The following is a 15,682-nucleotide window of genomic DNA, read 5'->3' as shown; positions in this document are numbered from 1 at the left end:
CTTCCGTGTTGTATGGATAGTGATATCTCTATAAAGAATGCATGGTCCCACATCAAAAAGATTTTGGCAGTATTCTGGCGAAGGCATGCGGGTCAATTATTGTGTGTATAATTGTATTTATCATATTAAAATGTCTGAATATGTCTCTGTTGTTGACATGCTAAACTATCAGATTTGGTCACTAAATACAGCAGCTCTAAATTTAATTCTTATGTATATGCATAACAATTTCAATGAAACTTAAAGCAAAGATAATGACATAATGTCAATATTACTATTACAGGTTACAAAAGCCCAACTGCTCCAATCCTCAGGTACTCTGCCTTTTAGGATTCGGTATAAACGAGCCAGACTAATGGAATAAGCATATTTTGTCGTTTAGGAAGTTCTCGATTTGAATGAAATGCAAACATGAACCAAAAAGAATACAATGTTGCATTGCAGTCCCATCTGGAAGAAACAACTGTAGTAATGTCAGGGGGTCAGAGGAGAGCTGAGGCCAGATAACCATTGGTTGTCATCACATGGATTATATTTTAAAAGTGGGAAAACCTAAGCTCTTTCTTATTTCTATTTCATTGCCTAGCTTGCCAAACCTTCTTTCACTCTTTCTCTATTCTTTGTTGGTTGTTAAGAAGACTTTAATTAATAAAGAAAAAAGAAATACAATCTAAGGTCAACATGTTCAACCTATAATTTTTGTTTATTTAAGCTAGTTTACTGTACCAGCATGTGCACCCTTAGTTTTTTGTTTACTTGGAACTTTATTATTATAATGATTGTTGAGGATCTACACCTGCCCAAAAGAATTTAAAGAAATGAAGATAAGGACAATCGCACCATAAAATAATTGTCATATTTGTACTAGCAGGGTGACAATCCATACGGGTTTTCCAATTAGATTTATTTTCTGACTGTTGAACAAGATTATAAAACTCATATGAGAGCCATGTTAACTGATTGATCATTTGGCTCATATAAATTCTTTCCTATAGGATTTAAATATTGGAATTTCGTGGTCCAGCTAATTGATTGCGTGAAATGGTTTGTTCACATTTTGCTTTCATAGGCTATGTTTGTTTCGTTGGAAATTTTTGTGTAAATATAATTTTTGCATTTTTTAGTATTTTTTTAGTATCAGAAAAATTGAGTCAAAGAAAAATTATATTTTGTAACAATAAACTATGACTTATTTTTTAGAAATTGTTGTCCACTAAATTTTATTGGGAAACAATACTATCTCATTGCAAATTAAATAATATTGGAAATTAGGATATCCTTTTCCAACATATTTAAGGTTGCTATTAAATATAAGAAAATGAGATAATTTTATAGAAAATATTTTTTGCAAAATGATTCATTTTCTAGATTTTAACATCGAAACAAACAAAGGTATTCTATCATTTAACAAATAAAAATCATCTATCCTAATAATATGTGTGGGGTTAGGATTTGTGGCCCAAGTCCAAAACAATAAATTTGTAGAGCATGGGTGATAGAGCTAGGTTGATTATGGAATTAACCACGGTTGATTACAACCTCCAAGTATAAACCAGCAGAAAGATATACGTAAAGACGAAATGAATTGAAATCCGAAGAGGTTTATGATAAATTGAATAGTGATTACAGTTCTTAGAGTTACAGTAAAGCCTTTCTTTTTTCTCTATCGTCTTTTTCCTCCCCTCTTTATCAGGAGCCCTTTTTCTTTATATAGCATCCTTCCCCATCATCCCCATCGTTCACTTGTTCTTCATCCGTGTACTTACTTGAGTATATGTCACGTCATATATCTTCTTTAGCTCTTTGTGAGTGGCAGTAGCTGAGGTTACACTGTTCAGGGGTCTTCTCCACACAAATGCGGCTAGAAAAGTTGCTGCAGTGCATTTAATACGGTGGTAGCAGCTTTTCTTTTAGATATTTCTTCGTTCTTATCGTCTCCAAACATACTCAGAGCTTATCTTTATCATTGGGGTTGTTAGGAAGATCATTCAGATCTTCCACACGTTTGATTGATCAAGACTATTTGTATCCGATGAGTAAGACCTCTTCGAACCACTGGTGACCTCTTCGGATTGTATTCCTTCATTTCCAGGTATCTTTCTTCTAGATGGACTCCATCTCAACCGGTTCCTTCTCTTCGGACACATAGTAATCTTCAAATAGGGCCCTAGGCTCACTACGTCAGGTTGAGCTCCCCCCCCCCTGCATTTTTTCAACAATATCCAAAGTTTTGGATTGAGAGGTTTTAAACTTGAATTTGTCATCAAAACTGGGTAAATTAATCAAAGGCTTCTCAGTTTTCACTGAAACAGGTTTTTCAACAGAAGCAGGCTTTTCAACAGTTTTTTCAACAATTTTTTCTTCAATACGGTCAAGCTGTTGACCAATAATATGCAAAGATTCATTAGTAAAATTGTTTTGTTCAATAATACTAACAACAGGAGTTTTATCATCAGCAATTTTGAAAGGAGTAGCTTTAACATCAGTTTTTTCAGTAGTTACCAAAATAGTAGTAAGAGGTGGATGACTAGACCTGACAATGGTTTTGTCATCTTTAACAAAATTTGATTTTATCACATTCAAATAGTTTTTTGTAACTTCATCTTTTGAAACATAATAATTTTCAAGGAAATCAAAAAACAAAATATGCCTTTTCAATTGGAGCATTTTTTCTCTCCATTTCCTTTTAACACGGTCTTTTTCAGACTGAGCAAAATTATTTTGAAAATATTTCCTTTTAGGTCTATTTTTTGGAAGCATAAATTCATTAAACAAAGAAACCATATCAATTTCAAAATTTTCATTTAAAACAGTCAATACTCCCAAACGGTTAACATTATTATCAACAGGAGGAAAATCAGAAACAATTTTAGTATCATCTTCTTTCTTATGACAATCAAATGAAGTAGTATTCAAGGCCAAAGTCTTAGCAACATTAGAATCATCCACAACAAGAGTAATATCAGGAGAACAATGATGCACAGAAGTAATATCCATATTATTAACCAAAGCATTAATAACAATCATATTTATTATTAAAAACAACATATTTAGAGGGGCGTTTGTGTGTGTGGCAGCACAAATAGAGCTGTCTTTCTCTCCTTCATGAACCTGCTATATCAATAAAGCCTAAAAGACCGTCCATCTGACATGGCGTAGGAGCCAAATCTGCCCAAACAAAAGTACATTTTTCTCTTTCGGTCATATATGTAAGACTTTTCATGATACAATGTATAGATCATTTTACTTTACTGATTGAAACTAATTAGTACGTCTTGCCTCGATGGGACGAGTTCTCACCTTGGTTTGTGTAATGATAACTGTTTGGTGTAATTTAATTAGATCATCCAATATATTAGACATTTCTTAAAAGGATGAATAATTGAATAACAAATTTAAACTCTACCATTATATTACTGTTATCAATTGGATACTCACTAATAATGTATTACTGTTTACCACTAGACGTTGTTTTCTTAATTTCTAATTGTAGGAACCTTTTATGAGCCGTCCATCTATTTTATATATATTGTGAAGTTAACGGATGTACAAATGAGCTAGCAAAAAGGGGTTGACAATGATAGACTTTTTAGGAGTTTATGACCTATGCCCAAATTTTGTTAGTCCAGCTTTTATCTAAAATATAAAGTAACTTGGAAGCTAGCAGAGACTACTAAGTGTGTCCTTAGAGGCCTATCCGCCTTTTGTTGTATAAACTCTTTATTAATCACATAATATTTCCCATTTATATCAAAAAAGAAAAGAAAAGACAGTTATGACAACACAAGTAGCTGTGTTTATCTTCAAATTAAACGATTGGAACACGATCCATGTCTCAAATTTCAAATTTGTTTCAAGTTTCAACTACAAGACAGCTTTAACTTCTTCTATTTTTTTCCTTCTTCTTGGTGAATATGAGAAACCACAGAAGAGGGAAACGGCGGAAAAGTTCCCCCCACACCCACAGAATGTGAAGTGGAGGATGGGAAAAAGGCTGTGACTTATGACTTATGAGAAATATGAAACATGGTGATTGCTGCGGATGATGAAAATGATGACATCAGAGTATTCTTCTTTTTATTGTTTTATTTGAATTATGCTAAGACCATAACAAATCACATAATTTTTACCTCAACTTGTAGGTAGAGAAAAATTGTAGATCCACAATACCATCATTCACAATATGAGCAAGTTGCAATAAAGGTTGCATGATTTATCATACTCTTAGTATTTTAATTTTGATTTTAGATCTGAATATTAATCTCAAGAAAATAAAAAATAAAACGTTTTGGTACGCAACGTCAAATCCATGCACGTGATGATTTTTCCAGCAGCCCAAGAAAATGACAACAGCGAAAAGAGGAATGGAAAAAACAGAAGGGTCACCTAAAATATGAAGGGTAAAATATCATTTTCGTCCTTAAACTATCACAAAAATTCGTTTTTCATCTCTAAACTTTCAAAAGTTCTATTTTCGTCCCTAAACTTTCAAAAGTTTTGATGGAGTGCTGACGTGGCTTGACAGAGTGCTGATGTAGGAGGGACGAAAATCAATACGTTTAGAAAAGTTTAAGGACGAAAATAGAACTTTTGAAAGTTTAGGGACGAAAAATAAACTTTTGTGATAGTTTAGGGACGAAAATAGAACTTTTGAAAGTTTAGGGACAAAAACGAACTTTTGTGATAGTTTAGGGACGAAAATGATATTTTACCCAAATATGAATAATGTGAGCGTCTGGGCTGGGCGTACGCGTCTGGCGTTGGCGTTTTTTTTTTTTTTTTTTTTCTCAGCCGCTTATGTTAACTTTCAGAGACAAAATGTGCAGTTTTATGAATCGTGTATGTACTGTTCACACACTGTTTATGTACTAAAAAATATTAAAAGTGGGTCTCACCAATACTATTTACAGTGTTTTCAGTTTTCAATTTTTAATTTTAGCAACAATAAATTCAACCCAAACGGAGCCAATAAGTACAAACAAGAATGACTCAAACTGGTTGACAAGCTTGCAGTGGTTCCTGGCCAATTATACAATGTCATCAGCCTTGTATAATGTAGTATATTCTGGGCTATATATGCTGCTTACCTGAAAAAATTAAGGGCTAGATCACCCGCCGTATTTGTAATCAATAGGGGTACCTAATTTTTTGATTCCGCAAATTTCAAGAATACGAAATCTTTTACATCAATTGAGGTGACATATTATATAAATCATACTAATAAAAAATTATGTCAATAAGAGTACTTCAAATATAATAGAAAAATATATAAAATTTATACAATTTTATCTAAAAATAATTTTTATAGGTCTGTGTATATATGTGAATTTAAAAATTTGTTACAATAAAATATAAAATTACATTGATACTATTAATTTTGTATCTAGTTTTTTTATTTATTTTTTTTGCATATTTCGATGATGAATAAAGAGAATAGATTGTAGTTATTGCGTATGAAAAAAGAGAAATAATTAAAAAAATTAATAAATTTTGATATTTTAATGAAATGTAATATAAAATAAATAATCCTATGTAGAATGTTTTGAAAAGTGAGTATAAAAATAGAAAAAAGCGGGTTTTTATACTCAAATAGACAAATATTTTTGTATAAGTTGATGTGAATGCTCTAATGAATTTATATGAAAATGATAATTAGATTACTACTTACTAGTATTTCAAATTTTCAAGAGCTGTAAAAAAAGATTGTGAATGATTGTATATCAACTTAGCATTTTTGATTCTTAAAAAAAAAAAAAAAAAAAAAAAAAAAAATCCCCCAAAAAAAAAGAAGAGTGGATCATGAGTTCATAACAAACATTCCGTTTGCATTAGTGTGAAAGCATGGACAACTTGGGGTGAGATTTGATCATTGATTTCACGTAAGTTAAATGGATCTTTTGTCATCAAGATCATGGTGATTATTTGAAAATGAAAGTTTGAATTGAAAATTGCAAATAGAAAAAGTATATATATAATTTTCGTACAAATTTTCTGTTTAAAATGCGAATGCTTACGTATTAGAATATAGAAACAGACTCGCACCTTCCTGATATATATTATTTTAAATCCATGCAAATTCTGAAAATATCCAATTTTATCGAATACCAAGTTGATAAATTCAAAGACTTCATATATAGCATGTATAATACCAATTTCTAGAGTGTTCAATTTTTCATTGACAGATGCGTGCAGTATTTTCGCAATTAAAATAAATAGAAAACAAAATCATATTATACAATACCAATTGTTCTATTAGTAAAGCTATAGTGTGTCCAAAACAGCAGGGGAGTAAAAGTAAAAATCGAAAAAGGGTACTAGCATTAATCTTTGGACGAATTTTCCCATCTTTACATGAAAGAGAGAGAGAGAGGGAAAAAAAGGGCTCTAATAATTCCTTTAGGAGAAAATATATCTTGTTACGAGGGTATGTTTTTCAACTCTTATAATTGGTGTGATCCACGAGCTGTAAGTTCCACTAGTTTGTAAGAGGAAAGAAGAATACACACGTAAGAGGGTGGAATTTATCGTCCTTTAGAGCCACATACAGATCGATAAATTACTCCATAAATGTTTGTGAAACAGGTTGGTCAACAACTAAGTGTTAAAAAGCAAAGAAAACAAAAGCAAAAACAATGAGTACAAACAGCAGCAAATGAAGACAAAAAAGAAAAAGAAAAAGGAGAAAAGATTAGTCACAAACCCCACTTTTTGGCTGCAAAAAAAAATATGTACCTCTGAGGTTCAGCATGCAGGGTATACATTAAATGGAATGAAACGCAATTGCTCACCAACAAACTTCCCCCATCTTTACATGAAAGCGAGAGAGCAACAAAAAAGGCTCTAATAATTCATTTAGGAGAAAATACACCTTATTATGTGTATATGTTTTTCTTTTTTCACAGTTGGCTAGATTCACCAGCTATGAATCTCATCAGCTTGTGAGAGAAAAGAAGAGTATACCCATAATAAAGTATATTTCATCTTCCTTAAGAGCCACGATAAATTACTCCATAAATGTGTGTGAAACATGTTGGTCAACAACTAAGTGTTAAGTGTGTGTAACACTAGATTAACGCAGATTGTGCATGGAACGATGTGTGAAGTGTGTGTACATAGTCATAGGGGATGAATGCCATTAACCATTGTAGCCGAAGGTTTGCTGCACAAGTACCTAATCACCCTTTTTTTTTTTAATAAGACCTAATCACCCTTTAACATTACCAGATTTGTAAAATAAAATTTTAAATACCAAAGACATAAAAATAGAAGTGCAAAAAAATCGCGTTGATGGTTTTTACATAAAAGAGCTTAAGCCATGGCCCATGGCCCATGGACCAAGGGGCGCCCTTAATAAATAGACTTCACCTTATTTGAAAAGGAAACTTTGAATTCCAACATCAATATTAAATTACTTTGAACGTGTATTTTTGCAAAGCATGTGCTTTCTAGGACATCCGTTGAAATTGAAAGGATATATAAGTATAACATGGCATAAAAAAAATTCACATTTTAAATTTGTTTTTTTTGAGAAAGTTTTAAAATTAATTTAAAGAGCAACTATTAAATTTGTTTTAAGTAACATAACAAAAAATTTCACAATTTTTTTTAAAATGCATATTATTGTTACTAAACAATAATTACAATAACTTTATCTAGTTCTCTCATCATGACAGTAAATCTTACATAATTTATAATGATAAATGTGGCTTATAACTGATTTCAATTAAAGCATTTATCATTATCCATATGTCGTTAATTCAATCACACAATGAAATGATTGCAACAATTATATTTGTTAGTTATGATTGCTAGATTGTTAATTTTTGACAACTCACTTAAAATTTAGATTTGCTTTAATAAGTACAATTAAATAAGTTATATATAAAAGATATTGAAAATATGATACTTTGATAGAAAAAGGCATCTAGAATGGCATGATTCAGCCAAGCATTCTTCGTATGGCTAAATCTAATCTCCTGGTCCCTGTGGAAAGGAAAAATAATTTCAACTTTTTCCTTTCTGAAAGGAAGAATTAGGAAAATCCTAATGATTGCAGCTTAAAAACTATATCAAAAATTGGCCCACATGGTTGGAACAAACAAGCACTTTAATCTCATTTGCATTGCTTGTAGTCCATTACTAGAACAATTAGGCATGGCAAAATGGGTCAGAATTTTCTAACCCGACCTGATTGACCCATTTAAAAATGACCCGTTTTGATTAGACCCAAACCCAACTCGACCCGCCCGTTTTGTCATGTCTACCAACGTTGAGTAAATTGAAATTGAGGTATAATTCTTATAAAATATTTACTTATTATTCTTTACTTAATATGTTATGTACTCCATTATAGTTTGTCATTTTTTACTTGCCACATTCATTTTCTCTTTTTACTTTAAACAGATCGAAAATTATACCAAGATTAGCTTCTAGAAAGCTAGAACAAGAGTTGCACCAAATTTGGGTATCAAGTGTTTAGTGGTAATTGGTAAGTGGTAACAGTATCATCAGTGAGAATCTAATTACAGTTAAAAAACTCATAAACAATTGACAGATTGCATCTATTAAAAAAAAAAAAAAATTTTGAAAAATACGAGTAAACTCAACCCGCGACCTGATTGACCCAACCCAACCTGCTCCACCCGTTTTGCCACGTCTAAATTACAATCTCTTGCTTAATTTTAATGTGCTTCATCAAAATATTACTTGAACGACAAGAAAAGAAATTTAGAGAGTCGAGGGTAGTTGGGTAATTTGGACCTTTGAAGAAGTGACGGTAAAAAACGAGGGTAAGTTTGGCATTATGTGCAGACAGTACAGGGACAAATAGGTAACTCAGAGCCGCATTCAATTCTTGCTCAGAATAAGAGTTCCTTTAGAGCATCTCCAGCAGTCAATGCATACCCAAAATCTTAGCTATAATAAAGAATGTAAGCCAAAAAACTAGCTCCAGCGGATTATGCATAACCAAATTTTTTTTTTCGCTTATGAACAGTAGCTCATCAAATCTGTTGAGCTACTGTTCATTAGCTATTGAATTTGTTGGATTAAAATATTGCCAACAGTTCTATTATATTAATTCTTTCTCTCTCCTCCTCCGGATTTCCTTTTTTTTTTTTTTTTTTTCCCTCTGTTGCTTCTTTTTTTTTTTTTTCTTTTTTTTTTTTTTTTTTTTCTTTTTTTTTTTCCTTTCATTCTCTCATTCTCTCCGTTGCCGTTGCTTCTTTTTTTTTTCCTCACAAACCAAATGAAATCAGAAAAAAGAAAAAAAAAATTAAACTGTTCATAAGCAAAAGAATTAATCCAAACAAAAAATACAAAACAAAATCCAATTCTTAAAATAAAGTTGAATCAAAACAAGCAAATATGAAAAAAAAAAAAAATAAATAAAGAAAAAAAGAAAGAATAAGCCGATCTGACGGGAGGACTACGAGCAGCGGCTGGAGTGGCGCTGGAGCAGCGTTGGAGCAGCGGCTGGAGCGGCGTTGAAGCAGTGGCTGGAGCAACGGCAGGAGCGGTGGCAGGAGCACCTAGAGCGGCGACAAGCTGATCTCTCTCTCTCTCTCTCTCTCTCTCTGATGTGAAGCAAAGTGATGCTGGAGTGTTCTTGATGAAAGGAGAAAAAGAAAATAAAAGAGAGGCTTAGACAGGTGTGCGGTGGAGAAAAACAAGAAAAAAAAAAGAAATGAAAGGAATGGTAGAAAAATAATATAAAAAATAAAAAATCCTAATTAAGAAATTCTACTACAATATTTTCACAGTAAATTTTAAGTAACAAATTGTTATTAGTTAATATTGGTGAGAAAAAAAAAATTTCAGCAGTGAGTTTAAATTAGAACTAGTAACAAATTTTCACGTAAATTTTGTTGTGAAAATATTGCGAAAAATGTTGTAAATATAACACTTTTCATTAAAAAATATAATTGTTGGAAATAAATATAGGAAGAATAAATGATGATAAAGAATGAATGAAGAAATAATATTTAAATGAGATAGAGAATGGGATAGAGAATCTGTTGAAAGTGTATTTAAAAAAATGGGTAGGCAAAAGCTAAATGTCATTGTTTATTAGCCAAACAGTACAAATATTTGGCTATTCTGCTGGAGATGCTCTTATAAGGTTAATATTTTGTGTGTGCACAACACATACCAAAGTTTCTAACTTTTTATTAAAAAAATTTATTTTAAAATTCATAATTTTTGGTCGGACGGCTAGCTCGACCTTCACATATCCAACAGTACGTAAAAGAAGTGATATACAGCTCGTTTGGTAAAGGAGTTTAAATAACGTTATTTGTAATTTTTTTTAAAATATATATGAGTAAAAAAATGTGTAATATTATTTAGTAACTGAAAATAAATTGTTTAACAACTTTACCATCTCTTATAAGGTTAATATTTTGTGTGTGCACAACACATACCAAAGTTTCTAACTTTTTATAAAAAAAATTTATTTTAAAATTCATAATTTTTGGTCGGACGGCTAGCCCGACCTTCACATATCCAACAGTACGTAAAAGAAGTGATATACAGCTCGTTTGGTAAAGGAGTTTAAATAATGATATTTGTAATTTTTTTAAAATATATATGAATAAAAAAATGTGTAATATTATTTAATAACTGAAAATAAATTGTTTAACAATTTTACCAAAAGTGTTATAACAACCAAAAGTACTATAACAACTTTACCAAAAGTGCTATAAATTGAGGGTTGAAGCCATTTTCATCATCTTTCATCCTTTTTCCCTATCATCACTTCTGTTTTTTTTTTTTTTTTACACCCTCTCTCTCTCTCTCTCTCTCTCCCTCTCTCTCCTTTTAGAAAATTTACACATTTTTCCTTTTTCCCTATCATCACTTCTGTTTTTTTTTTTTTTTTACACCCTCTCTCTCTCTCTCTCTCTCTCCCTCTCTCTCCTTTTAGAAAATTTACACATTTTATTTTTCCGAGTCTTCTTCTATTGGGATCGTGAAACTTGAAGATCGGATCAAGAGCTCTCTCGCACTTGAACCCTAGACTGTAGAGTCTTCTCGCTCTCTCCGGTCTCCATTTCCAAACAGTTCCTTTCCATCTCTTCCTTCCCACAAACGCCGACGCTTCGGTTCGTGGAGTCTTATGCTTGATCACAGCTGTGGCATGGACTTGCTAGGAACCGAGAGAGAGGGGGAAAGAACGAAAGGTCCAACACTTTGATCGGACAGAGTTTAAGCAAAAATCAATATAAGGTGAATATAATCCAAGGTGAGATTCTGGTATTTTCAATGTTTGTTTTTACACGCTTTGGTTTTTTAAGGAATCTGAGATAAAATATGCTGAACCAAATCCCCCAAAAAAAAAAAATTACTGTTTGGATACGGGGATAACAAGGACTCTTTGCTTAAGAGTTTTAAGATTTTTTGTGATTTGGTTTTTGAAAATTTTTTTTTTTTTTTCAAAACGGATCTAGAAATATTTTAATACTCCACAAATTTCCTTACATTTTGAGACGGTGTAGTTTTTTTTAGTGGAGAGAGAGAGACAGCGATGAGAGCTTGTTCATAACGCAATTTCTATAGGGATTTACGAATACATTTCTGGTAATTTACACAGATTAGTTCTCGTTTCATTGTTTTCTGTTCCACTGTCGTTGTCTCCTCTCTCTCTAGTGGTGTAGTTTGGAAGTTGACAAATATCGGCAACCTTTTGCCGGGTCAGGATTTAAACGATTCGTTTCGTTTCTTTTTTTTGTTGTTTGTTACAGGGGCCGGCCCAACAAAATTTGGGGGCTTAAGGCAAAAATGTTATACGGGGTCTTTTTATTTGTAAATATTAATTAAATAAAATTATATAATACTAATTAAATTAAGATTAATTTGATGTAAATATAGAAGTCGATGAATAATACTAGCTCAATTAAGGTTAATTTCAAATAGAAGATTGAATATTATGGTTGAATCAAAAGGAACTTACTTTAACTTGAATATATGACTATGCATAGTTAATTACGGTTGTAATCTAAATTTTAATTTTTTATATTCTTTTTAAGAGAAAGAGATAGATAGATATTATTTGGTGTGTGATTTAGTAGAAAATTAGTTATCATTGGTGATTTATCACATTTGCAGCATTTTATTTGAAACATCTTAATGTTTTAATTGGGTTAAATTTTTATTGGTCTCTTATTTTAAAAGCCACGTTAGAAATGAAAAAAGAAAAATACTAAAAATATTACAAAATATTCACAATAAATGTGATTATGAGTGTAATTGATGAATTTCAACAACTTAATTTATTTGTGTTTGAATTACTTTTTTATGTGATTAGTGATATGTCAATTAAATCTATAATAAAATTTGTGGTATTTTTAGCATCACTCTAAAAAAAAAAGTACCAATTATTTAAAAATGTTATATTTTTATAAAATTTTGGGCTTTTTATTAAAGGAGATGGGGCTTTTTTTTAGTTGGAAAATTTTTTATTTGTTGTGGGCCTTAGGCCTAGGCCTAAGTTGCCTAGGCCTTGAGCCGGCACTGTTTGTTACACCATGACTATGAGGAGCTTTGTCATTCTTTCTTCTTCCATCGTCTTTGACTCGTCGTGTCGCGCTGGGTTTGTTTTTATTACTATCTCTGTCTAATTGTTTGCCCTCTATTTTATTTTAGAATATTTTAAAATATCATCTTATTTTTAAAAATAAAAATTATTAATTTACTAATATTTTTATTATTTGCATAATTTATTTTTAAAATTATTTAAAAAAAATTAACAATATTTAAAAAGAACAATTTTAAAAAAATTAATAAATTTATTTAAAAGTAATTTTATAAACTTATAGATAAACAGTACAATAAATAATATTCCTTTCAAAAATTTGACTTTTTAAACAAAACAAATTAATTAGAACAGAAGATTTAACTTTTCAAACAAAACAAATGAATTAGAATCGGAAGAGAAAATTATACATTTTTAATCCGTAGATGAAGCTTCCCTGAACCCCTCTCCTCTCTTTTGTTTTTTCCATTTATCTCCGTGATCCCTCATTTCAATGGCTTCCTCATTATTATTAAATTTAAACAAAACCACAAAAACCCAGGCTTTCTCTCTCTAACCATCGCTTTCTCTCTCTAGGTTACTAATATTATTCTGAAGAAGTCAATTTGTCCTTTTCTCTAACAATTATGAATACTAACAATTTTCTTTCTTGTTTATTTTATTTCTCTTTCAGAGAAATGTCATCATCGAACTCTCCGTGCGCAGCATGCAAATTCTTGAGGCGAAAGTGCACGCAAGAATGCGTGTTCGCACCGTATTTCCCACCGGATCAGCCTCAAAAGTTTGCCAATGTCCACAAGGCCTTCGGAGCGAGTAACGTGGCCAAGCTTCTCAACGAACTCAATGCTGCCCAGCATGAAGACGCGGTGAACTCGTTGGCCTACGAGGCAGAGGCTCGCTTGCGAGACCCGGTGTATGGCTGTGTGGGTCTAATTTTCATTCTTCAACACAGGCTGAAGCAAGTCCAGACTGATCTCTACAATGCCAAGAAAGAACTGGCCACATACATTGGACCTCAGGCCATGCTACCTATTCTCCAACCTCCCGGGTATATCCCACAGCAACATCACCCGGGCAATCCTTCCTCTTCTGGCGTGGCCTTACCTTACAACATGTCCCCGGCGATGATGGCGATTCCCACCGGTGGTGCTACGCATAGCGGCCAAATGATGATTCGCGAGACCCAACAGCAGCAGCAACAGCAACAGCACCAGCAGCATCAGATTTACGAGGCGCATCAACCTTTCTGAAGACTATACAAGGACAAGTCTCCTCTCACTTCCCCTTCCCCACAATCACAGTGTTTGTTATTAACACCTCCTGTCACTATTAGCTAAACTTCACTGGTTGAGCTGTTGGAAACTACTAGCAGCTTGCAACATATAGAATATCCAAAATGCACAAAAGGAAAAATCTTACCGATTTCACCATAGCAGCTTGTTCAAAATCATAATAACCCATGCAAAAGTTTGCAAAGCAGAACACAAAACTTAGTTGATAGGATTGATAGAACAACAGAATCATGGATTTAATAACCTCTTGGTGGAAAGAACTGGTTTAAAAATCCAGAAGAAAATTCCAGTCTTTAACCAGTCAAAAGCAACTGACTCTCAATAGGCTGCTTGGTTTAGGTGAAAATATCTGTAAGTTAACTCCCCTCAATTTGGATAGATAAATATGCTGCAACAATATTGGCATTCGCTATATGTGCCTCTGTCCTTTGAAAAAATGAAAATTTGCATTTTAATTTGAGATTGAGGCACATATACAACAGCAAGCAATACTGTACTCAACTTCACTAGTTCAGCCACATGTTTTGGTTGGTCCACTTCCCAATGTAATGCATACAGCTCTAAGCTATTCCTAATGTACTGAATCATATTGTGACATGAAATCTAGAAACACCAAAACATTATCTGAAACAAACAAAGCAAAAATACCTTTCTGAAGACCTGGACAAACATCTTCTCCTTTGAAAACAACGGGCACATCAACCTTCAACTCCGACCCGTCGTCGGCCCAAACAAACACCAAATTTAATACCTTCCCAGTAGCTTCGTCCCTATGAATCTATTAACCCATCAAAAACACAGAAAATAAGCAACAAATTATAAAAACGGTTAATAACAATTTGAAAAGCAAAGAAAAAAAGAGGTTGCCTTAATGGGGAGGACGGTGCCGGATTCAAGTAGGTGAGAGGATCCGGAGCCTGCTCGGATCTGGAGCGGGAAAGTGGTGGAGCAGAAAAATGGGAGCTCAAAGGACTTGAGAATGGCTTGAATCTGCTTCCACTCAGTGGTGACCAGATGCTTCCTGGACATGGATCGTGGGGCTGTGGAGTCTTTCTGGAGGAGTTGCTGGGAAATAACCACGGCTGGGATTCGACCCTGAGCTCTGTCCCTCGACGACACTCTGTTCCCTACGCACTCCCTAGGGATTGCCTGGATCGTGTGGTACCCGGCCGATGATGGCTGCGATGAACTGTGGCTTGACACGGCGGTTCTCAGGTTGTTGGTAGCGGAGCGCCACCACCTCTCCATCTCTTCTTCTACTTCTGCAAACGCAACGAGGGGTTTGGAGTTTGGACTGTGTTGTGTAGTTTGGACTGTGTTGTGTGAGGGTTTTTTTTTTTGTGATTTAATTTTTTTTAGGGGTTTAAGGTGTTGGGCCTTGGAGAATTTTGTGATAGAAATGTTTTGTTGATATAAGATAGAATTTTTACTTTAATACAATTTAAGTGTATATAAGTGTGAAACTCCGGCCCTTCCCTCTCATACCTCACAAACACTTATACTTATGGATTAACCATTGTATTAAGGGTGTGCAATAGTTGGTAGAAATGTTAAATAGAATTAGAAGTATGAAGAACTATCTATTCCTATTTTTGTTTGCGTGACTGTTTCATTTTAGGATGTTTCAAAATACTTTCTAATTTTGAAAGTTAATAAATATATATATTTTTGGTCTTTTGTCTTTTAAATGGAGGAAAGTAATTTTAAAACCGATAACTTTTATCTCAAACGAAACACATTTGATTATATTTTCTTAAAAAAGAAAATTTGGAATTTTTAGTAAAAATAAAAATTGGGACAAATAGGAGTACATTATAAGACTTTACTAATTACTTGAATGGATTTTGTAAATGATGTA

At 32.8% G+C, this 15,682-nt stretch overlaps 2 protein-coding genes across 2 annotated transcripts; one reads left to right on the top strand and one right to left on the bottom strand.

Moving 5' to 3' along the window:
* Window positions 1-10,853: 10,853 nt before the first annotated feature.
* LOC112016070 (LOB domain-containing protein 36) lies at window positions 10,854-13,950 on the top strand. The gene is made up of 2 exons (XM_024048569.2): window positions 10,854-11,242; window positions 13,206-13,950. Exon 2 carries the CDS (start codon window positions 13,210-13,212, stop codon window positions 13,780-13,782), a length of 573 nt encoding a protein of 190 aa, XP_023904337.1. The 5' UTR covers window positions 10,854-11,242; window positions 13,206-13,209; the 3' UTR covers window positions 13,783-13,950.
* LOC112016078 (uncharacterized) lies at window positions 13,951-15,380 on the bottom strand. Its single transcript, XM_065765911.1, has 2 exons — window positions 14,692-15,380; window positions 13,951-14,602 (listed from the first exon to the last, which is right to left on the bottom strand). Exons 1-2 carry the CDS (start codon window positions 15,070-15,072, stop codon window positions 14,396-14,398), a joined length of 588 nt encoding a protein of 195 aa, XP_065621983.1. The 5' UTR covers window positions 15,073-15,380; the 3' UTR covers window positions 13,951-14,395.
* Window positions 15,381-15,682: the final 302 nt, after the last annotated feature.

Source organism: Quercus suber, unplaced genomic scaffold (genome assembly GCF_002906115.3).
Source record: "Quercus suber isolate HL8 unplaced genomic scaffold, Cork oak 2.0 scaffold_663, whole genome shotgun sequence".
In the NCBI taxonomy this organism is placed as follows: domain Eukaryota; kingdom Viridiplantae; phylum Streptophyta; class Magnoliopsida; order Fagales; family Fagaceae; genus Quercus; species Quercus suber.
This window is presented reverse-complemented; position numbering and strand designations above follow the sequence as displayed.